Source organism: Diceros bicornis, chromosome 15 (genome assembly GCF_020826845.1).
Source record: "Diceros bicornis minor isolate mBicDic1 chromosome 15, mDicBic1.mat.cur, whole genome shotgun sequence".
In the NCBI taxonomy this organism is placed as follows: Eukaryota; Metazoa; Chordata; class Mammalia; order Perissodactyla; family Rhinocerotidae; genus Diceros; species Diceros bicornis.
Window position 1 is genome coordinate 26,394,665 of NC_080754.1, and position 23,150 is coordinate 26,417,814.

Below are 23,150 nucleotides of genomic sequence, written 5' to 3' on the forward strand. Positions count from 1 at the left end.
TGGACGATTCTTTTTTCTTTTCTTTTTTGGTTGAGAAAGGAAAACTATACTTGCAAAAGGGATTTTCAGAATTGTCTGTAGACTAAACAACCTTCACCAAGATTTTAACTTTCATTTTGGGTAGAACCACAGACCTGGAGAAAGCCTTGAAAAGTCACAGGGTTCAGGGCTGGCCCCGTGGCTTAGCGGTTAAGTGTGCGTGCTCCACTGCTGGTGGCCCGGGTTCGGATCCTGGGCGCGCACCGACACACCGCTTCTCTGGCCATGCTGAGGCCGCGTCCCACATATGGCAACTAGAAGGATGTGCAGCTATGACATACAACTATCTACTGGGGTTTTGGGGGAAAAATAAATAAATAAATAAAAAAGAAAAGTCACAGGGTTCAGCCTTAAGGCAAGCTTGGTGACTTTTAGCAAAGCCTACAAAAATGGAGGGTTTAAAATTTTTTTTCTTAAAAATGTATTCACATTAAAACATGATTATAACTCTTTATCAACTAAGTCTGGTAGTCCTATTATTTTATTTTACTGGATATCAAAAAGTTCTCTCACATCTATTGGTTTTAATTGAAAGTATGTCTGCTCAGTCTACAGAAAAAAAAAAGAACTAGTCAGTACAGTTTTTATATAAACTGTTTAGAACTGGAGTCTTCCCTTGCGTTTTTTTAGACAAAACAATCGAATTCCTTTAACTTTCTCCTTATGAGGTAAAAGACAACTTTTCTGGTGAGTTTTGATTTCTTACTCCACAATTTACTTCGTCTTTTCAATTTTATGCCAAGGTCTAAAGATCCAGTCTCAATCAATTTTTTTCCTGTTAATTTCTCTGTAACTTCCAGCTCTCCTAAAATAACTTAGACTATATTCTCTCCTCCTAGACTTCTTTGTTAACAATCTCCACTTACCCAAGTTCACTTCATACACTCCTGATAACCTGGTATCCCTTCCCAAAATTGCACAGGAATAGTATCTAACACCAATAACTGAACCAAAGCATGTGTCCAGTAACATTCCAGGCTCCAAAAGCATTTCACTAACCTTCCTTCTCCCCCTAAAATAAGTACATCAGAATATAGTCACCAAGAGTACCACAATAAAAGACACCTGTTTACTTTACCTGTTAAAAAGTAAAGAAACAGGGCCGGCCCTGAGTCTTAGCAGTTAGGTACACGTGCTCTGCTACTGGCGGCCGGGGTTTGGATCCCGGGCGCGCACTGACGCACCGCTTCTCCAGCCATGCTGAGGCGGCATCCCACATACAGCAACTAGAAGGATGTGCAACTATGACATACAACTATCTGCTGGGGCTTTGGGGAAAAAAAGGAGGAGGACTGGCAATAGATGTTAGCTCAGAGCCGGTCTTCCTCAGCAAAAAGAGGAGGATTAGCATGCATGTTAGCTCAGGGCTGATCTTCCTCACCAAAAAAAAAAAAAAAAAAAAAAAAAGTAAAGAAACAATCAAGCAAAATCCCTAAAAAGACAACCTGTAAACAATTCCATTATGCAACAGAATTTGCATCAATAGCTACCAAAGCTTCTTCCATCTAAACCTGGGCCTCATTCTCATCACCCACCTTGTTTCAATGAGGTAAGCAGTGTAAGTTTCTTGCATGTTCATGGCATTTCTTCCAGTTCGCTTTTCTGCTTCTGAAACACTAATTTCTATCTTCTTCAACCAAAAATTATTTTCTGTCATCTGGGCAAAAACAAATGGAAGAACAACAAAAAAAAAAACCTTTAAGATGGTATTGGAAAAAAAACCCAGCTATTATAATAAAATCCATTATTGGTACATATTTCAAGCTAGTTTCTCACATTTCTTGAGTTGCTAGGGGTTGCTAAATGACAGGCCCCTCTTTATCAGCATACCGTAGCACGTTAAACTTTTCCAGAAGCTATTTCAACAGGTATTATACACTTAATTATTAAAATATAGGCAAGATAACAGCACAAAAAAAATAAAGATAAAAACAAAACATAGATATCTAAGTGACCAAGAATAAATCTATGTAGAAATGCATACGAAAAAATCTAAAAACACTTTATACAAAGATGAATGATCCTCAAGACTGATATCTAATTTTTTATTTCACCGAAGTCAAATCTCTCTCTCTCGAAAATAAAATACTACCCATATGCCAAAAGGCAAGATTTTCAGCAGGCAAGTTAATTTAAAAAAAAAAAAACCAGGAGTCATCCTACATTCAACTTTAAATTTACCTAAACTGGGGCCGGCCCCGTGGCTTAGGGTTAAGTGCGCGCACTCCGATACTGGCGGCCCAGGTTCGGATCCCAGGCGTGCACTGACGCACCGCTTGTCCAGCTATGCTGAGGCGGCGTCCCACATACAGCAACTAGCAGGATGTGCAGCTATGACATACAACTATCTATGGGGCTTTGGGGAGAAAAAGGGGAAAAAAAAGGAGGAGGACTGGCAATAGATGTTAGCTCAGCGCCGGTCTTCCTCACCAAAAAAAACAAAAAAACAAAAAAAATTTACCTAAACTTTTCGGCAGTGATTAACAGGCTCCACCTGCGAGACAGCAGTAAGATTTAAGAAGAGCAGACTCCTTTCTGTTCCTGCTAGAACATTCCCAGGTCTACATCAAAGGATCAAAAAGAACGACAAACACACACATACACTACCAGTGGTTCTCAGGCTCTATGTATGGGAAGTGCACCACTGAGGAAGGGTCTTGAATACACTCAAGAAAACCCAAGTCTAAACAAGGAAGACAAAGTGAGACCATGTGATAACTACTGTGCTTTGTTTTTTTCCTCCCTTATTCGCTCTTAAAGTTCAGAGGTGAGTTTTAATTAAAAACACTGGACTACATTATAATTTGGGGCAGTTTGTGAAGAAGACATATAAGTAGAAAGATGGATGCACCAAAACGTAAAGGAAAAAGCTGCATGCAGTTAAAACCCATGGTGATACTTCACACAGAAAATTAAACCTATGTGCTAGTGCAAAAAATTAAATCAATGATGAATAAAGATGACACACTTAGAAAGTGCCCCCAAAATGTCGAAGGAAAATGGAGAAGGGGCCAGCCCAGTGGCGTAGTGCTTAAGTTCACGCACTCTGCTTCGGCGGCCAGGGTTCGCAGCTTCAGATCCTGGGAGCAGACCTACACACCACTTATCAAGCCCTGCTGTGGCAGGCGTGCCACATATAAAGTAGAGGAAGATGGGCACAGATGTTAGCCCAGGGCCAATCTTCCTCAGCAAAAACAGGAGGATTGGCAATGGATGTTAGCTCAGGGCTAATCTTCCTCACCAAAAAAAATAATAATAATAATGGAGAAGAAGGTAAAAATGCTAAAGGAAGATAAAGAAAAAGGACAGAGAACTAAGAGCCAACCCAATGGAATGGAATTATTAGTCAACAAAAGCAGAAATCACTCAGTCGTTAAACAAGACATTTTTATGAAGTATGAGTTGTATGTTTATGTACTAAGAGAGAAAATAAGAGAGGAAGAAATCATTTAACTAAAAGAAAACTCAAAAAATTACATAAGCACAAACCCAACATCAGGATTATGAAGCCCTCATTGGTTGAGATATACATATAAAACTCATAATTTTGGCCCACAGCCAAGCACTTTACCACCATCTACTCCAGTGAAAAATTCTCTGAATTCTAGAAGCTCATGACTGATAAAGCAAATTATCTCTCCAGCCAAAAAGATAATGCATGAGTCATTAATTTACCCTGTGACGCAATCCAATTGCACACCATCCAATTACAAAGAAGGAAAAACAATAAAAGAATAAAATCGGCTATCATAAAACCTAAGGAATGACACACAATAATACCAGCAAGGTTTGGTAGATGATATAAAATTGTTTATACTGTCAATATTAAAGCATAAACAGTTCCAAGAATAATACAACTGATACCAAAATTGTTAAAAGGATACATGCAATAGATTTAGAAATGGATTGACTTGATGACCAAAACGTGAGACCAGTGACGTATGTTAAAGAGATACAATATTTTAGCTGTATTCAAAGTGGACTTCTTATCAGAGTGCAGAATATCATTAAAGAAAGAGCAATGCGATACTCATATTTAAAGGAATAATGTCCCAAATGTAGATGCTTGATGTGTGAATCACTACTTCCCACCTGATTTAAGACTAAATAACTACCTAAGACTAAATAAATATAGAAGATGGACATATTTAAAAGGCTGATGAAATTCTTTACTTCCCATTCAGTACATGAAAGTGAATATAATCTATTTTAAGTTTTAAAAATGTTGCAAACAGTGAAGACAGTAAAAGTAAGCATAAAGCAGATGATAGTGATAAAAAGAACAATAAGAAACTACTAATTCGGACCGGCCCCGTGGCTTAGCTGTTAAGTGCACGCGCTCTGCTGCTGGCGGCCCAGGTTCAGATCCCGGGCGTGCACCGACGCACCGCTTCTCCGGCCATGCTGAGGCCGTGTCCCACATACAGCAACTAGAAGGATGTGCAGCTATGACATACAACTATCTACTGGGGCTTTGGGGGGAAAATATATAAATAAATCTTTAAAAAAAAAAGAAACTACTAATTCAATAACTAAATATTTATTGAGTCTCTACAATGCCAGTCATTAGGAATGGGAGGATAACTGAGACCAAGTGCCTGAGTCCACTGCTTGCATGAGCAATTCTCAATCCTCCAGCGAGCCCTTGTTCATCTGTGCTGCTCTTTAAGATTAAAGACAGGGGCTGGCCCAGTGGCATAGTGGTTAAGTTCACGCACTCTGCTTCTGGCAGCCCAGGGTTCACAGGTTTGGATCCCGGGCACAGACCTACGCACCGCTCATCATGCCACACTGTGGTAGGCGTCCCACATAAAGTAGAGGAAGATGGACAGGGATGTTAGCCTAGGGCCAATCTTCCTCAGCAAAAAAGAAGAGGATTGGCAACAGGTGTTAGCTCAGGGCTAATCTTACACACATACACAACACAAAAAAAGATTAAAGACAAAATTAAGTTAACTTTAATAAAACAACTTTTAGGACTGTGGATGAAAAGAGTTAGAGTGTCTATAGAATTTAATTTATTCAGTTAATCTTATTTAAATCACACACTAAAGAAAATACATTATGTTTACTGTTATATTGAAAATTATAGGAAAAAACATTAAAAGAAAACAGGCAAACAGAAAACAACAGGCAGATTGCGATGAACATGGAGCTAACTCAGAAAAGAATGCAAAGAAAGAAAAATAAAATAGCAAAAACAAAATATATTCTGGGCAGTAAAACTGACACTGCAAGAAATCAAATCAGCAAGAAGATGACACAGTTGGGAAGCCCTCCCCAGAATGCTGACGAAAAAAAGAGCAAAAAAAAAGTGAAAATGATGAAAGATAATAAAAAAGGAAAACTAAGAACCAACATTTAAATAATGTTGTACTTGAAGAAGAAATCAGAAGAAACTGAACAGAAATAATAATCATCAATATAATTAAAAAGAAAAAGACCCATATAGAGTAGAGGGAGATGGGCACGGATGTTAGCCCAGGGCCAAATTTCCTCAGCAAAAAGAGGAGGATTGGTATGGATGTTAGCTCAGGGCTAATCTTCCTCACCAAAAAAAAAGTTAAACATAAACTTACCATATAACCCAGCAATTACACTCATACAATTCTTTTTTTTTTTTTTTATAATTTTTATTTATTGATTGATTTTTCCCCCAAAGCCCGAGTAGATAGTTGTATGTCATAGCTGCACATCCTTCTAGTTGCTGCATGTGGGATGCGGCCTCAGCATGGCCGGAGAAGTGGTGCGTCGGTGCACGCCCGGGATCTGAACCCGGGCCGTCAGCAGCAGAGCTGGTGCACTTAACCACTAAGCCACGGGGCCGGCCCCAACACTCATACAATTCTAACTCGAGAGAAATGTAAACATATATGCACACACAGACTTGCATGTGAATGAATGTTCACAGCAGTAATAATATTCATAATAGCTAAAAACTGAAAATAACTCAATGTCCAAATGGTGAACAGATAAACAGAATGTGATATATTCATACAATTGAACATTATTCAGTAATAAAAAGGAACTAATACATGCTATAACATGGATGAACCTCAAAAACATTATAAGAAAGCAGACTCAAAAGACAACAGATTGTATGATTCCATTTATACGAAATACCCTAAAAGACAAATTTATATAGAAAGCAGACTGTGGTTGCCAAAGGCTATGGGTGGGAAGGGGGATTAACTACAAAGGGGAATGAGGGAATGTAGGGGGGTGATAGCAATGTTCTAAAACTGGGTTGTGGTAATGGTTGCACAACCCTGCAAATTTACTAAGTTATTGAATCATAAACTTATAACGAGTGAATTTTATGGTATATAAATTTACCTTAATAAAGCTGTTAAAAAACAAAAATTCCTGAGTCCATACTGAAATAGACAAGCAGAAAGTTTGATGAGGAACAAGATATTTTCATACTTTCAAAGTTGGTCCAAGTACTTCCCCACAAAATATTTCTTAATTACAAAGGGAAAAAGAGTAACTTTATATTGGTGAAGCCTGGATAAAAAGTGATCAAAGTATTGAGACAAATCCAAATCATGTGCGATCCTGTAAGATGTGACTAGAAGAACACAGCATCACTTCAGTGGCGATTTCTGCCAAAGATGCATAACCTGAATTTAGTCACGAGAAAACATCAGGCAAACCCAAACTGAGGGACATTCTACAAAATAACTAGTTTCTAACCTTAAAAGGGTTAAAGTTACGAAAGTAAAGACTGAGAAACTCATCCAGACTGGAGGAGAGTAAAAAGACAACACAACTAAATGCAACACAGGAGTCAGGACAGAATCACTTTGCTCTAAGAACACTATTGATGCAACTGGCAAACCAAGTCTGAAGATTAGACAGTAGTAACTTATCGATGCTATTTTCCCGATTTTGATGGCAATATTGTGGTTATACACGAGAAATGTCCTCATTTGCCCTTGAAATACATACCAGAAGTTTTGGGGATGAGGTAAGGGAATTATCACAATGGCAGCTTACTCTCAAATAGTTCAGGGGAAAAAGGTTCTTTGTACTCTATTTGCTTAGAAATTTGAGATCATTTCTATAAATGAGATTATTTCAAAAGTTTTTAAAATGGTCATTACATTTTCATAAATAATTTTTGTCTCACGTTTTGGGGAAGAAAAAAACAAAGATACATGCCTTCTAAATCATTACAGAGGATAAAACTAAAGAAAGTATCCACAAAGGAAAACTCAAAATCAGAAACCAAAATAACAAAGTATAAAATATGACAGAATAAAATCAACTAAAAATAAAGCCAGTTAAGATAATAAATGCAAATGTTTTAAATTCCCTCTAGTAAACAGAGAAAGATTTATAACACAAGGCAGAAAAATTACAAAATGGACAAACACAAACACAAGTAACGTAAACTCAAATCAAAAGAAACCATTGGCGCATCAGGCCAAGCAGGTGCTCAAGAAAAAGCAAAAGCTGGTAATTAGAAGAGGATCAATTCTCCCTCAGATTAGTAGCCAGCTGGCCAGAATGTGAATCCCATCTCTGCCACAAATTAGCTGTGTAACTCTGGGCAAGTTATTTAACCTCTCTGCCTCAGTTTCCCCATCTGTAAAATGGGGATAAGAGTACCTAACTCAGGAGCTGGCCTGGTGGCGCAGCGGTTAGGTGCGTGTGCTCCGCTTCCGAGGCCCAGGGTTCGCAGGTTTGGATCTCAGGCGCGCACCAACGCACTGCTTGTCAAGCCATGCTGTGGCGGCATCCCACATAAAGTGGAGGAAGATGGGCACGGATGTTAGCCCAGGGCCAATCTTCCTCGGCAAAAAGAGGAGGATTGGCATCGGACATTAGCTCAGGGCTGATCTTCCTCATTAAAAAGGAAAAAAAAAAAAAAAAAAGAGTACCTAACTCATGAAGTTGTTGGGAACATTTAACGAGTTAATGCACGTAAAGAGTTTTAAAAGTTGCCTACCACATAGCAAGTATTATCTATCATCTATTACTTGTAGGTTAAAGTTCTGATTATAAAAATGAATACACGCTTAGTATACAAAAATTGAAAAGTGTAGGAAAAATTATGTCAATATAAATCACCTGTATCCTACAACCCAGCGCTAACCATTGTTGATATACTAGTGCACTTCTTACAATCTTTTTTTCTAGGTGTGATCTTAATGAAAAAGGTCAGAGATATGAAGTTTAAGAACCATCCGTTGAATCTACTTCCCTTTGGGGATATGTCTACAATGGTCAAAGTAGCTTTTATTAGGTAAAAAAATAATAATGTCTACTTAGGCCTAATAGTGAAGTTTACTTCAGCTGTATTTCTTAGATAACTACGAAAAATAGGATTGTAATACATGACTTGTGTTCTTGTGCTTTTTATCTACTAAAAAAAGCACAGCTATTCAGAAAACATTAATTTTTATTAAAAATAAAACAATATGTAAGTTTGAACAGTTTTCCAAACTGAGTCACAACACATTCACGGTTCATGAAACTAATTTGGTGGGTTGTGACCAACATTTCTTTTTAATGAAAAAGAATAGAAAACTATCAGAGGGCATTACATGAAATAAAGGTTAAAGTATTCTTTCCTGAAACAACACTTACGTATGAAAGTATATGTATGCTGATTTTGTAAACGTATTTTGTACTGTGAGTCACCTTCAAAATAATCTGAGAGAGTTGCTAAGGTGGAAAATGAGGAAAACATTCTTAAGTATGATTTAATCAACATCTGCTAAACCGATAGACTGTGTAACTATGCAGATACATTTTCTTTCCCTTTTTTATGTATCCTCACCCACAAATGCCTCAAACCTCACTCTCAGTTCTCGCCACTCCCATCAGCTCTCTGCTGCCCATCAGTGGAGGTCCTAGTTGTGTACAGGACTCTTAAGCACCAGTTGCTCAAGCACTCTGTGCCCCGACCCACACTCCCAGGCCTAGAGCGCTCTCCCTAAAAACTCGCTTCTGAATCCCTCAGGCAATGGTTCTTCTCCGGGCAAATACTGTTAACTGCCAATGCAACGGAATCTTCCAGCTTAAAAAAGAAGTATTCTTACCTCAGTTCCCTTGCTATTTCCTCTCTCTTCTGCCAGGACTAATTACTACTTTCTTGGAGATTGGATTCCTCTCTCATTTTTCCATTTTCTAAATTACTTTAAATAGAATTGACAATACTTAAAAGAAAAAGAATGCACTGTTCCTTACAGGGAAAAAGTAGAAAAGGAAAAGAGGAGACTTCTAATCAGACAATGGAAAGGAAGAGGATTAAAGACTCACAGAAAGAAAAGCAAGAGACTACAGAATACGAGTTTACAGCAGAATTTAAAGAATCTTGATTAGTGATGTTTAAAACCAGAAGAGACTTGTGACTCTTGGGCAGTGCTTGTTTCCACCACCCCTAGGTGTAGGGCAATCGGTACAAATTACTCTCCACCCAAATTTTTTTGGGACTCCGCCCAGAGTCAAAGATGAAGCCCATGAGGCAAGCTTTTGCCCTCTCTGCACACTATCTGCAGAGATATCTTTGTGGTGAAAAACTGCCTGGTAAATCAACACATCTTTTACATTTTTTTTCTTCTTAAAATTAAACAATCTTAACTAAACTAAAAAATTTAAAACACAGTATCGGAGAAATTTACAAAACTATTTTAACTTTTTTTTGGAATAAAGCCACAAGGCTTAATGGACAGATGAATGATTTCAAAGCCAGGCCAACCTGGGCTCAAATCCCCGCCATGCCACTGACTAGCTGCGACTTTGGTCAAATCACTTCTTCCTGAGCTTCCACTTCCTCATCTTTATCTTTCTTTGGGAGTAATTTGGAAAATTAAATGAAAAGTAGAGGCTTTCTGTGCATAGCACACACAAACAACAAATCCAACTTACCTTTCTGTCCAGACCACATTCCTACCAGTAACAGTAGCAACACAGCTATAGTTATTGCAATACTTCTCAACTGGGTGGACTGGAGGGGAAGAGGGGACAGAAAGAGGAAAAAGCAGTAGATGACAGTCTAAGGAGGGATCTGGGGAGTTTTTCTAGCGGAGGGGAAATATACAGAGTATATGTGAATATGTGTGTGTTTAAACTCCTGGTGATTCTGAAATATCTGTCCACACAGCTTGTATCTCTATGATTTATTAAATTAGGGAGTTGTTTTGCAAAACCCCATAAGTTTGGTCACTAAGGTATGGTCTCTCTTTTTTTTTTTTTGAGGAAGACTGCCCTCAGCTAACATCTGTTGCCAATCTTCCTGTTTTCTTTTTTTCCCCCAAAGTCCCCAGTACACAGTTGTATATCCTAGTTGTAGGTCCTTCTAGTTCTTCTATGTGGGACGCTGCCTCAGCATGGCTTGATGAGCGGTGAGCAGGTCCACGCCCAGGATCCGAACTGGCGAACTCTGGGCCACCGACGTGGAACACACGAACTTAACCACTGCGCCATTGGGCTGGCCCCTAGATGGTCTCTTGTAATACATATTTACAAACATTTTCCTAAAAAGTAAGGTAATATTATATAACTACAACTTTCACTGTATAATAGCATCTTTGGGTTTTCAACTACCTTAGACTTAATGAGATATTTATAATCACTTTTAAATTAACATAAATGGATTTCATACTATCGTTTCGACTTCATATTAATTACCCGCAGGCTTTCACAAAAAAAATTACCAAAATTTTTATCATCATAATCAAAATCAAACATATGATGTAGCCAACAAAAGATATGATTCTTAACTTTTGGAACAATCTAAAATTGCTTTAATATATATCCACAAGATTGGCAAATATTTTAAAGTCTGAAAATATTAAGTGTTGATAAGGACAGAGAGCATCAGGTACTGCTAATGAAAGTAAAAATTGCTGGTATAGTCACTTTGGAAAACAATTTGGCACTACCTACTGGCATTGAACATGCTACTCCCCTACAATCCAGCAACTCCACTCTTAAGTTTATATTAGACTTTTAGACATCTGCACCAGGAGATATGCAGCAAGAAGTTCATGATAGAGTAATTTTTTAGAAATAGCAAGAATCTTGTAACAACTCCAATGTCCGTAAACAGAAGAAAAGAGAAATCAACTATAGAATATATATGAAATGGCATACTATAGAGCCATGAATATAAATGAACTAAGCCACATTTTGGATGAATCACAAAAACATAATATTGTGCAAAAGAAAGGAATTCATAGTAAAATTACTCCACTTACGTAAATTTCAAAATCAAGTAAAATTAAACAATATATTGTTTAGGGATACATATGGTAAGATTATAAAGAAAAGCAAGAGAATTGTTAATAGAGAATTCAAAATACAGGTTATCTCTGTGGTGGAGGGAGTGAGCTATAATCCAGGAGAACATATGCGGGCTTCAAAGGAACTGATAATTATTTTGTGAGAACTTTCTCTGCATTAATGATATAGTTCACAATAACAGTTTTTTAAAAGAGAAAACAGAAAATCTAAGTCACAGATGGGAACCCGCATAAAAAGCGAATCACGTAAGAGCCAAATTGATGCACTACAGAATACACACACTTGTCTCACATTTAATATGAGATCCTGACCTCTCCACAAATAATGCTAGACTTTAGGAAAAAATTAAACGAAAATCTTAAAATTCACCCAAAAAAACTTCATGCTACTGTTAAAAAAGAGACAACAGGCACAAAATGGAGTCACCTATGCTAAACCCCACATCACCAAGCGGAGACTTAATCCCTAACTTCATTACAGTGTCAGCCTCTCCCAGGAATGGAATCTTACACCAGTCAATCAGGAAATCACCTGGTCAGCACTAATGAGGTAATCTGCCTGACAGACCCCTATCGTCCCCTAAAGGAAGGTGACCTTGCCACAACCAATCCACTTTTTTGCTAGCATAATTTCCTTGTCCCGCTCCCATCTGCCTATAAAAGTCTTTCACTTCGTACAGCTCCTCGAGCTCCTTTCTATCTACTGGGTGGGATGCTGCCCAATTCATAAATCACTGAATAAAGCCAATAAGACCTTCAAAATTTACTCAGTCGAATTTTGTTTTTTAACACTACCCTATATACCTTGACACTTCCCTAAGGAAGTAAAACCTTCAACTCCCATGTTGAAGTTCCTGGTTATCAGGTCTCTAAACTTAAAGTTGAGTCTTTCTAATTACATTCAGCAAACAACTTTGACTTTTCTTTATCCATCTATCATGAGGATAGGCAGTTTTATATTAACACTAACACCTGTTCCCGAAGAAAAGCAGCAAAATGGAAGAGCAATGCACACTCTGGGTAGGGCAGTCTGATGTGGAGCACTAGTTTCTGAAATGCTTCAATTTAACCTGGTCTGCCCGTCTTGCCTTATACGTGAAGACACTTGGGAATGAAATCAATTGCAAACATGAAACGATGCATTTTCTCCTTTCCTCAAGCAAACGAAAATCACTAATTACCAAGGGTTTACAGCAGGTACATGGGATATCGATGACAAATCTCCAATGGGAACTATGGCACTGACCCCGAAATGAAGAAATTACAGCCAAATAAGGAGTTTAAAAATGTTATTTTCATTTGCACCTCTTCTTAAATCAGGCACTTTCTTCAATTTCCTGATGGTGGTACCAGGCCAACCACCCTTATTGCCCCAGACTTGTTCCTCAAGTCCCCCATTCTCTTCCTTTTCAAACACCGCGGTCCACCACCCAAAGGGCCCCGGTTAAGCCATCTTCCCTGCACAATCTCCTACCAGACTACTAGAAACATCAGCGTTCCTGTTCAGGTCCAACCTCCGGGTTCCCTGACCACTGAACACCGCATCTCCTCCAGCCTTGCCCGTCCGGGGCCCCCACCTCCACGCCCGCGGACGCGCACCCACGGGTCCCCTCCGCTCCCTGGCCGCCGCCCTCTCCCTTCCCTTGGTCCCGCAGCGCCGGCGCTCGCCCTCTACCCAGGACCCCCTGTTTCCAGTGAGCCGCCCCCTCACTGCACCTGTGGCCCCGACCCTTCCCCGTCACCGCCGGGTCTCTCCGGCGAGCCCACCGGCCCCCGCCAGCCCAGCCCAGCCCAGCCCAGCCCGGCCCGCTAGGCCCCGACACAGGCCCCGCGGCCCCTGCCGCCCCTTCTCCTCACCGTGCCGTCCCCGGGGCTCTCGTCTCGGGCCCCCTCCACTTCCTCACCGACCACAGTCTCCAGCCCACCGTCGGGGTGACCCAGCGGCTCTAGGGGTGCCGGCTGCAGCTGCCGCTCGGGGTCCGGAGGTGCCTGCTCCATAGCTGCACCTCGGCGCGGCGGACCCAGTGCGCCTGCGCCGCCGCGCCCAGCCCCGCCCGCCAGACCCCGCCCCCTCCGCCCCGCCCCGCCCCCTCCGCCCCGCCCCGCCCCGCCCCCTCCGCCCCGCCCCGCCTCTCCACCCGCCGCAGCCCCGCCAGGCCCCGCCCCGCCCCGTCCTGCAGCGGAGACCGAGAGGGCTCCCGGGCTAGGGCTGGCCTTGGGGCTGGGCTTGGGGCTGGGGCTGGGGCTGGGGCTGGGGCTGGCGGGGGCGGCGGGTCGACAAAGGCGCTGGTCAGATGCTAAACCAGGAGACCCAGTAATCCGGAAGAATTGATGGAGGGAGAGAAAGAGAGCCCAGGGGAAGGTGAAGACCAGAGTAGGTCAGGTTGAGTGATCACCTGAAGGAAATTTGAAACTCAAAAGAAATCGGAGACCGGTCTGACCTCCCCCTTGGCCTCTGTCTTGCCTACCATTATTGGTTCCATTTTTTCACCCGGAAAGATCAGAGCAGCATAAATTATTAACTTTCAGCAGGTTGAGTAACACAGTCAACAAAAGGTAACGCTTCCAAGTGTTTGAGAGAAGTGAAGCGCTTGGCTGAAGTGGTGCTTGAGTTCTAAGTGTTTCATGAAGCCCTGGAGATCTCTGGTAATTTTCTACAAACATCTCCTTGAATTTTCGGAACTTGCTTTCTTGACAGGCATTCACTATGGTAACCTGATGGGAAATGCGCACTGGATGTACCAGACTGTGGTACCTTGAGGCACCTTCTATTCAAAGTCTGGTCATCAATTTTTCAAGGAGAGAAACTGATCTTTCTGTCCAAATACTTAGCTTATTTCAAGCTGTGACACACAATTTTCTCCCCCTCCTGGTATGCTTTCTCTGGCCTCCTGGGAATTTCCCATTCACCTCTAAAATCTTAAGTTATCGCGTCCAACTGCTAATATCACTTTATCCATAAATCAGTTATTACCATTCTCGTATTATTTTACAATTATTTATTTATATGTCTGTCTGCCCCAACTAGACTTTGGACTCCTTTAAGGCAAGGACCCTATGTTAGTATTTTTTTCTCTTACCAAACCTAGGACATTTACTCAATAAATGTTTAAAGGTATTTTATCCGTTTATCAGGGATTATTCAAGCTAGGCAAATCTCAGGATATATATATTTTGTGTGTGTGTGTGAGGAAGATTGGCCCTGGACTAACACCGGTGCCCATCTTCCTCTACTTTATATGGGAGCTGCCAGAGCATGGCTTCACAAGCGGTGTGTCAGTCTGCGCCAGGGATCCGGGCCTGAGAACCCTGGGCCACTCAAGCAGAGGACGCGAACTTAACCGCTACACCACCAGGCTGGCCCCTCAGGAGATATATTTTTAAATCAGAAGACTAGTTTATTAGTTTATCACAAGAGGGAGAGATATCTTTCCAGGGACAGATTTGTATCCATTATCCTGTGCCCTTTTCCCAGTTTTGAGATACCGGGGAAACTAGGTCCTGGAGCCATTGGGATAATTGCTCTGGGCTGGTGACTGGAGTATGTCACCCTGCAGTGAGTAGAAACAAGGAAAAGGGCTCAGGGCTTTACAAAACAGTCACCTGAGGGGAGGCCACGGTGCTATCTGTGGTTATTAAAAGAAAAAAAACTAAAACAGAGTAGGATCATCTTTTTCCCCTTCATTCACACTGCTTTTTTTGTGGGAAAGAAAATCGACTGCCTTTAATATCTCTTTTAAGTTGTTCAGCTGGATATAACTTTGTTCTTATATCTTCTTAAGAGATGACCTTGAGAAACCAAATTTGAAAAATCAAAAGGGTGCTTGAAGAGTCTAAAATCAGGGCAAAAAGGATCAGACGATCATTTCCCCCTATTTTATATACATATGTGTTCATTGTGGGAAAATTAGAAAATAGTTATGCATAAAAATAAAAGCTACCCATACTCCCACACCCAAAGATACTGTTAATATTTAATATATATATCACTTCAAATATCATACATATATATAATAAAAATGGAATCACACTATAATGCTATTTTATAATTTATTTTACTCACTTAGTACAGCAAGAACACCTTTTCATGCAAGTAAATGTATTTCTACAGAATCTTCTTAAAGGCTATACAGAGTTCTATTGTAAAAAATTACTATAATTTATTTAATTTTATAATCCTCTAGAGTTATAATTTAAGTTGATTCTAAGCTTTCCTTTTATAACCAACACTGCAGCAACCATCCTATATAACAACTTTGTATACTCAACCAGTTATTTCCTTAGGTTAAAAAGGAATTGGAAGATTTTAAGGAAAATTTCATTTAAGCTCTGATAGTACCTGAGGAATTATTTCTACTCTATTACAAAATAATATATTTCTCAAAAATTGCAATTTGTATCCACTAGATAATATGTCTTACCCTTGAGGCTGCCTACAAGCTAACCAATTACTTTTTTTTTTTTTTTCTGTGAGGAAGATCAGCCGTGAGCTAACATCCATGCCAATCCTCCTCTTTTTCGCTGAGGAAGACTGGCCCTGAGCTAACATCCGTGCTGATCTTCCTCTACTTTATGTGGGACACCGCCACAGCATGCCCTGACAAGCGGTGCGTCGGTGTGCGCCCAGGATCTGAACCCGGGCCACCAGCAGCGGAGCGTGTGCACTTAACTGCTACGCCACGGGCTGGTCCCTAACCAATTCTTTTTGATAACAAGACAATAACTAGAGTTTATGTAAAAAGCCTGGGGTGGCAGAAAATATCTTGAACTTTTTAATGGGTCCACCTTTTGGACCCCTGCCCTGCAGGTTTTTATGTGCTCGGCACTTTATGCACATTTTCATGAAATGCCCCTGCAAGACAGGTATTATTTTCTCCATTTCAGAGAGAAAGAAGCAGGCTTGGGTAATATTTGACAAGGTCACACAGCCAGCAAATAAGGAGAAGACCTGAGATTCAAACCCAGATTTATCGGACACCCAGAAGCCAAGCTCTTGGGCCATGCTGTTCTGCATGGGGGAAAGGAAGAAGAGAGATTCTTCTGGAAAAGAAGGCAAATAATTGGTGGAAATCAAGGGTTGATTCCTCACCTGAAAACCCAGAGAGAGAAGCACATTTCCTTGGAATACGAAGGCTAAGTCACTCCAGTCTGGCTCAAGTCTGGGAAAGCCCAAGGCTAACTCCATGGGGATTTTGGATACAAGTGCCCCTCATTCTTCTGATTCAGACAAGGGAAGGATACCCACCCCCCAACCTCCACTGGGGGAGCACCTGAGGTTGCCTGCTCCGAGTGAATGGGAAAAGTCTCAGTAGCAGGGGTGACTAGCCAGTTTGGCTGTAAGGATGACTCATCTTCTGTGGGGACACCTCAGCCAGCCAGAGGAACCATGGTCTCTTATATCTAAATAGCATGATTTAGGTTTCCATTTTGTCGTTAATTTAACAAATATTTATTGAGCCGTGTTAGCCTAGGAACTACCTGAAACACCTATTCTCTGCTGCCCGTCATCTAGGTTCTGTTCTCTCCTCCCCAGGATTCTCCTCCTGTGCCTGGCTGGCCACCGAGGGTTTGTGAAGGTCATGCTCTTCTCTTTCCTCTAGAACTACACCCTTCTTCTCTTTCAACCTTGACCAGCAACCAGCCCCAACCCCACTCCATCTCTCATTTTAGTTTCAGTGTGGATGACATCTGTCCTAGTTCACAGCACAAATATGTAATTTGCCCTCTTCCTGTTAGTACCGCTATCTTCCTTTTGGGCAAATTCCCCGTTGTGTGAGGCCTTGATTGGAGAGCAATTCTTAGTATGTGCTTTCTATTGCAGCCTCCCATTACAGTTGAAGAGCTCAGATCCTTCTTTTACTACCTCTGGGCAAATTATTTCAACTCAGCCACTCAGACCCTGAAACTCACAGGACTGTGAATCTTGGGTCAGAGCGGATGCTGGAGATGGGAGACATCATTGGGCCAATGGTAGTGCTAGGGCCAGATTGTTTGCAACTCCTGAATTTCCTGTGGGTTTTGTGCCAAGTCTCCAGAGTTACCTTGATTCTGCGACTTTCTATGCTCGGATCACCAGCCTTAATTCTGTAAGCTCCTGATATCCTTCCAGGATTTTCTCTTGGTTTCTGTTCTATGCAGCACAGAGCTGTAACTGACACAGTGAAACTCCTATCTATTCAACTAAACATGCAAAAAATATTTGTTAAACATCTGCCCTGTCCCAGGCAGTCTCAATGTCTGCCAAGGTGATCATCCAAACTGATTCATGGCTGTCTACCCATGGAGAAGACTGGAATATACACCCAGAATCAGCAGAACTGTACCCTAAACCCCTACAGCTTGAGAAACTCCCCCAAAGTCCTACAGCAAGCCAGCTACTGGACTCTTCAGCAGCCAAAAATCCTGAAAGCCACCACAGGATAGAAATATTTCTCCCCTCCCAGATGGCTTAAACACACTTTGATAGAGGTCTTCTGAAGCGATTAGTTGTTTACCCTACAACTAGGAAACTCAAACCAGGTTGGGAGGAAGCACAGTGGCAGGTCATTGGCCAAGGTATTTGGGGACAGGTGAGTCTTGCTGCACCTCTCAACTAATACTGTACATATGGGTAACAGCTTACCTATAGGGTACTTGGTAACCTGGCAGATGACGCTCTAGAAATGGAGAGTTTTCTTTGGTATTCATAAGCAGTGAGACCATCTGATCTTTGACAACCAGGGCTGCCTAAAAGTTACTAACGATTTATGACATGATTCTGAGGGGTGTTTTTTGGTGTGTTTTTGTTTTATTTTCTTCTCCAAAATCATATTAAATCCACTTGGGTGTTTTATTTTGGAAGTTTTTTTTTTAGGAGTTCACAGAGGTCATAATTATTCCTATTCCCCACCCCCCTCCCCCCAGACAAATATGTAGAGACTCTGCTCTGAGAAAGATAAAATGGAACCCATTTGGGAGAAACCAGCTTATAGGTTATATAGTGTTCCTGCCAGGATAAAATTCCATCCAGTTATGTTTGTTTATACTGAATGAAATAAGTAGTAGGAGAGATCTAGAGACATACATACATATTCACTCTTTTAAGTGTACTCAGGATTCGTTTTAGTTAGGTATGGTAAGACATGCAGACAGAGAAATGACTGTCATGAAGGAAGAAGTTTATACTCACAGATCCCTAGAAACAGGAAGCTCAACATACCAGGCATGGGGACCACACAGGGAAGCTGAGTGAGAGGGGAAAACATGGGTGCGAGCCTTTATGGTGGTTTCTGTGGGAAGAAACGGGCCAGGCAAGGTAAGCAGGGTTAGGACTGGCTGGTTTGAATAATTTCAGCGGGCTCTGGAGTGTAGCGGCTATCCCTAGTTGTCTGGTAGCTGGCCCTCGGGTGGTTAGGGGAGGGGAATTGTGGCCCAGAGTGTGAGATCCCATAAATGAGACGGTTGGGAGTATGGGCTCTGAATTGGTTGCTCTGCATATGAAAGGTGTGCTAGGAATTAGCTAGCCCCAGGAGGGGCAGTCTCAAGGATCAGCAAGACCCCAAGATGTCAAAGCATCAAAAATACAGCCTAAAGGACATGATTAATACATTCACAGACACATAGACTTGTACTAACATATACAGAGTCATACACGTAGTGACATGACTATGCACAAAAACATAAAATCACAATTAGATTAGAAGGGAATTCAGAAGTCAAGTGCAACTTTCTACCTGATGCTTAAACTTCCTGCCAGCATATCTATCATAGGGTTATGCAGACTAGTGTTTGTAAACAATACCATGGACAAGAAACACACCATTTTGTTTTTGTAGTGAGGAAAATTAGCCCTGAGCTAACATCCGTGCCCATCTTCCTCCATTTTGTACGTGGGATGCTGCCACAGCGTGGCTTGATGAGCGGCGCCTAGGTCCGCACCCGAGATCAAACTTGGGAACCCCAGGCCACCAAAGTGGAGTGCATGAACTTAACCACTACGCCACTGGGCAGGCCTCAGTAACTCCTTTTTCTTTCTGATATCTGTGTTCTATAACTTATGTTCTCTTGCTTTTTTCTTGGTCCATGGAACTAGGGCTTAACAATTTTGTTGCTCTTTTTACAAAGAACCAACTTTTGGCTTTGGTAATTTTCTCTCTGGTTTGTCTACTTTCTCTGTGTTAATTTCTGTTCTTTATTATTTCCTTCTTTTTGCTTATCTTGAGTTTACTTCTTTTAATTTCTTGAGGTGAAACCTTGGGTCACTGATGTTAAATCTTTCTTCTTTTTTAATTTAAAGAAATTTAAATCATTTAAAGGCATAAGATTCCCTCTAAGAACTGCGTTAGGGGCTGCCTCAGTGGCGTAGTAGTTAAGTTCATGCATTCCACTTCAGTGGCCCAGGGTTCACAGATTTGGATCCCAGGTGTGGACCCACACTGCTCATCAAGCCATGCTGTGGCAGGCATCCCACATATAAAGTGGAGGAAGATGGGCACAGAGGTTAGCCCAGGGCCAATCTTCCTCAGCAAAAAGAGGAAGATTGGCAACAGATGTTAGTTTAGGGCTAATCTTCCTCACCTAAAAAAAAAAAAAAGATGTTCGCTCAGGGCCAATCTTCCACACACACACAAAAAAGAAAAAAAGAACTGCTTTACCTGTATTCTACAAATTTTGATATGTTTTTCATTATTATTTTCTTAGAAATATGTTCTAATTTCTCTTGTGATTTCTTCTTTGATCCAAGAAGCATTTAGAAATGTGTTGTTTAGTTTCCAAATATTTGGAGTTTTCCTAGATATCTTATTGTTATTGTTGTCTAATTTAATTATGTTGTAGTTAAGAGAACATAATCTCTAGGAATTCAATCCTTTTAAATTTACTGAGACTTGTTTTATGGCCCAGCAAGTTGGTGAATGTACCATGCACACTTGAAAAACTGTATTCTGCAGTTGTAAGGTACAGTGGTCTATAAATATCAATTAGGTCAAGGTGATTGACAGTGTTGTTGAGATCATGGATGGCTTTACTGATTTTTGTCTAGTTGTTCAATTGGTTACTGTGAGAGGAGTGTTAAAATTCCAACTATAATTGTGGAATTGTCTATTTCTCCCTTTAATTATGTCAATTTTTGCTTCATGTATTTTGAAGTTGTATATTAGGTACATACACATTTATGATTGTTATGTCTTTCTAATGGAATTGACATTTTTATCATTATTTAGTATCTCTCTCTGTCTGCTAATACTCTTTGTCTTGAAGTCTATTTAGTCTGGTATTAATATGGCCACACCAGCTATACAATGCTTACTATTTGCATGGTAGATCTTTTTCCATTCAGTTACCTTCAACCTGTGTCTTTATATTTAAAGTGTGTCTCTTATAGACAGTATAAGTGGAGGGGGAGAGGAAGGCAACATTTGTAAAATTTAAATTACCATGAATCAATTTTAAACACTTAAGTCTTAGATGGAATCTTCTACTTGTAACTTCCGCTACCATTTGCCGCATGCTATGTTGACTGCCACAGGGGAACACCTTTGTTGTCACTTATCAGAGGCACAGCCCTCCTAAGGGGGATCCTATTTCAGCCAACTGGCCAGCACCCCTCACATAGCAGTGGTTCCCAGGGCAGCAAGGCAAGGGGAGGGCATGGCTGTGAATGCTGACACTCAGGAGCAGGAACTAAGTGAGGAGAGGAAGCAGGAGACAGGGAGCGGCATCTGGAATCTCACCTCTGCCCAAGAAGTGGCCTAACACACGTTCAGAAAGGTGAGCAAGAAACAGGCAAGAGACGGGGGCTGTTACGACTGATAGCCTTTGAAGATCTTTCAAATTGGTTTTTCCTAAACTATCTTCCCCTTTTCACTGATATCTGTAGAATAAACAACTTTTTAACTACTAGAAATAATTTTAAGTAAATAAATTTATACTGAATCTACTTTGCACTGTGTTTTGACCAGTTCTGCTTTCCCCGACTTGGGGTTTTCTGTGACCTCCTTCCCACACACTCATTAGCCCCCTTCGTTGAAGGCTGGCGTTCTTCTGTTCTGGTACTTCTCATTTTGTTGACTAACTTGATGAGTCTGTCTCCTCTTCTAGGCCAGGGAACTCAGTAAGAGCAGGGGCGGAGCCTTACTCCTCTCTGTGTTCCCAGTGCTCAGGAGACAGTAGGTGTTCAGCACAGGTCTGCTGAATTAATGAATGAGTGGGGGGAGGGGCAGAGCAGACAAAACAAAACAAGCAAACAAACAATAACAAACTGCACTTTTACTTATTAAAGGCAGTCAGGCAGGAGAGTCAGGCTCCTGCCCACTGTAGCTCTCACTGTACCAACCAGTCCAAAAGAAACCCTTTCCGCCTCCAGCCTCTGCAGGCATGTCCTCATACCTGAATTCTCCCCAAAACAGCAAAGAGGCAAGTAGGTGAGAGTGGTTACAGCGGGATGGTGGCCAGTGCTGCCTCTTCTGCATCCCTTCCCCAATCCCAAGATGGGCTTTCCTCCCCTAGCCCCTTCCTTGTGGGCTTGGTCCCTCTGTGAGAATCGTTTCCTCAAGACAAAGGAGGCAGCCCTGGGGAAAGGCAAGCAGCAGGAGTCACTGTGTCCCTTTCTACAGCCTGGCCCTAATCAGAGCTCTGCTTCTACCAGGGAGCCAGCAGCTCTAAGCCACCTTACTCTCCTCACCCCACCACTTTGTGGAAAAGTGTTAAAGGTGCAGAGGTCTAAGTCACCTGTTAATTCCAGAAACCACCAACTTCAGACCTGAGGGAAATGACAATAGATGGCAGTTGTTTTTCTTCTTGAGTTGTTTTCCTTTATATATAACCCAAACTAGAGATCATAGGTAAGGTATTATCTCAGAGATCCTCTAATCCAACCCCCTCATTTTTCTGATGAGGACAGGGAAGCCTAGAGAGGAGGTTAACTTTTCCCAGTCACTACTAACAACTGGTTAGTAGCAGAGCAGCGTTGGGACAGAGCTGTAGCCCCAGACTCTGATTGAGGGGCAGAGAGTGCCGGACTCAGCTTCTTCTGAAGGCCAGGTGAGCTCAGGGGAGCAGGCGCTTCTTTGCCTGCAGGAATGGAGGCGGAGGAGTTTTTTCTCTTCCACTTGAGGAGGCCTGAGGTGCTGGGGACGTGCCTGCAGATGTCTATCAACTAGTGAATGGATAAACAAATTGTGGTATCATCCAAACAATGGATTACTATTCAACAGTAAAAAGGAATGAACTACTGATACATGAAACAACATGGATAAAATAACAATTATGCAAAATAATCAGCAAAATAATTATGTTGAGTGGTATAAGCCAGACCCCCTCCCAAAATAGAGCATACTATTTGATTCCATTTTATAAAATTGTAGAAAATGCGAACTAATCTATATGACACAAAGCAGATTAGTGATGTAGTGGGTTAATGGTGGCCTCCAAAAAGGTCCCAATTCCTGGGACCTGTGAATGTTACTTTACTCGGAAAAAACGTCTTTGCAGATGTAATTAAGGATCTTGAGATGAGATCAGCATCCTGGATTATCTGGGTGGGCCTTAAATCCAATGTCAAGTGTCCTTCTAAGAGGAAGATTTGAGATTTGAGACAGACAGAAGAGGAGAAGACCCAGAGAAGAGGCGGCAATGTGATCACAGAGGCAGAGATTGGAGTAATTGGCCACAAGTCAACGAATGCCGAAAGATACCGGAAGTTGGAAGAGGCAAAGAATGGATTATCCCCTAGAGCCTCTAGAGAGGGTGTGGCCCTGCTGACATCTTGATTTCAGACTTCTGGCCTCCAGAACTGTGAGAGAATAAATTTCTGTTGTTGTAAGCCACTCAGTTTGTGGTAACTTGTACAGCAGCCTCAGGACACCAATACAAGTGGTT

The 23,150-nt window shown here is 41.4% G+C and overlaps 1 protein-coding gene across 4 annotated transcripts in view; it reads right to left on the reverse strand.

Moving 5' to 3' along the window:
* SNX4 (sorting nexin 4) overlaps window positions 1–13,321 on the reverse strand; it is a 60,636-nt gene extending 47,315 nt beyond the window's left edge. For 3 of the 4 annotated variants that reach the window (XM_058555966.1, XM_058555964.1, XM_058555965.1), the window contains exons 1-2: window positions 13,152–13,321; window positions 1,575–1,696 (exon numbers count right to left, since the gene is read on the reverse strand). In XM_058555966.1, the coding sequence (XP_058411949.1) occupies window positions 1,575–1,696; window positions 13,152–13,292 (263 nt within the window). In that variant the 5' untranslated portion in view covers window positions 13,293–13,321. Of the gene's footprint in view, window positions 1–1,574; window positions 1,697–2,500; window positions 2,521–13,151 lie in introns of those variants that run through there. The other variant, XM_058555967.1, reaches the window with a different exon arrangement.
* Window positions 13,322–23,150: the final 9,829 nt, after the last annotated feature.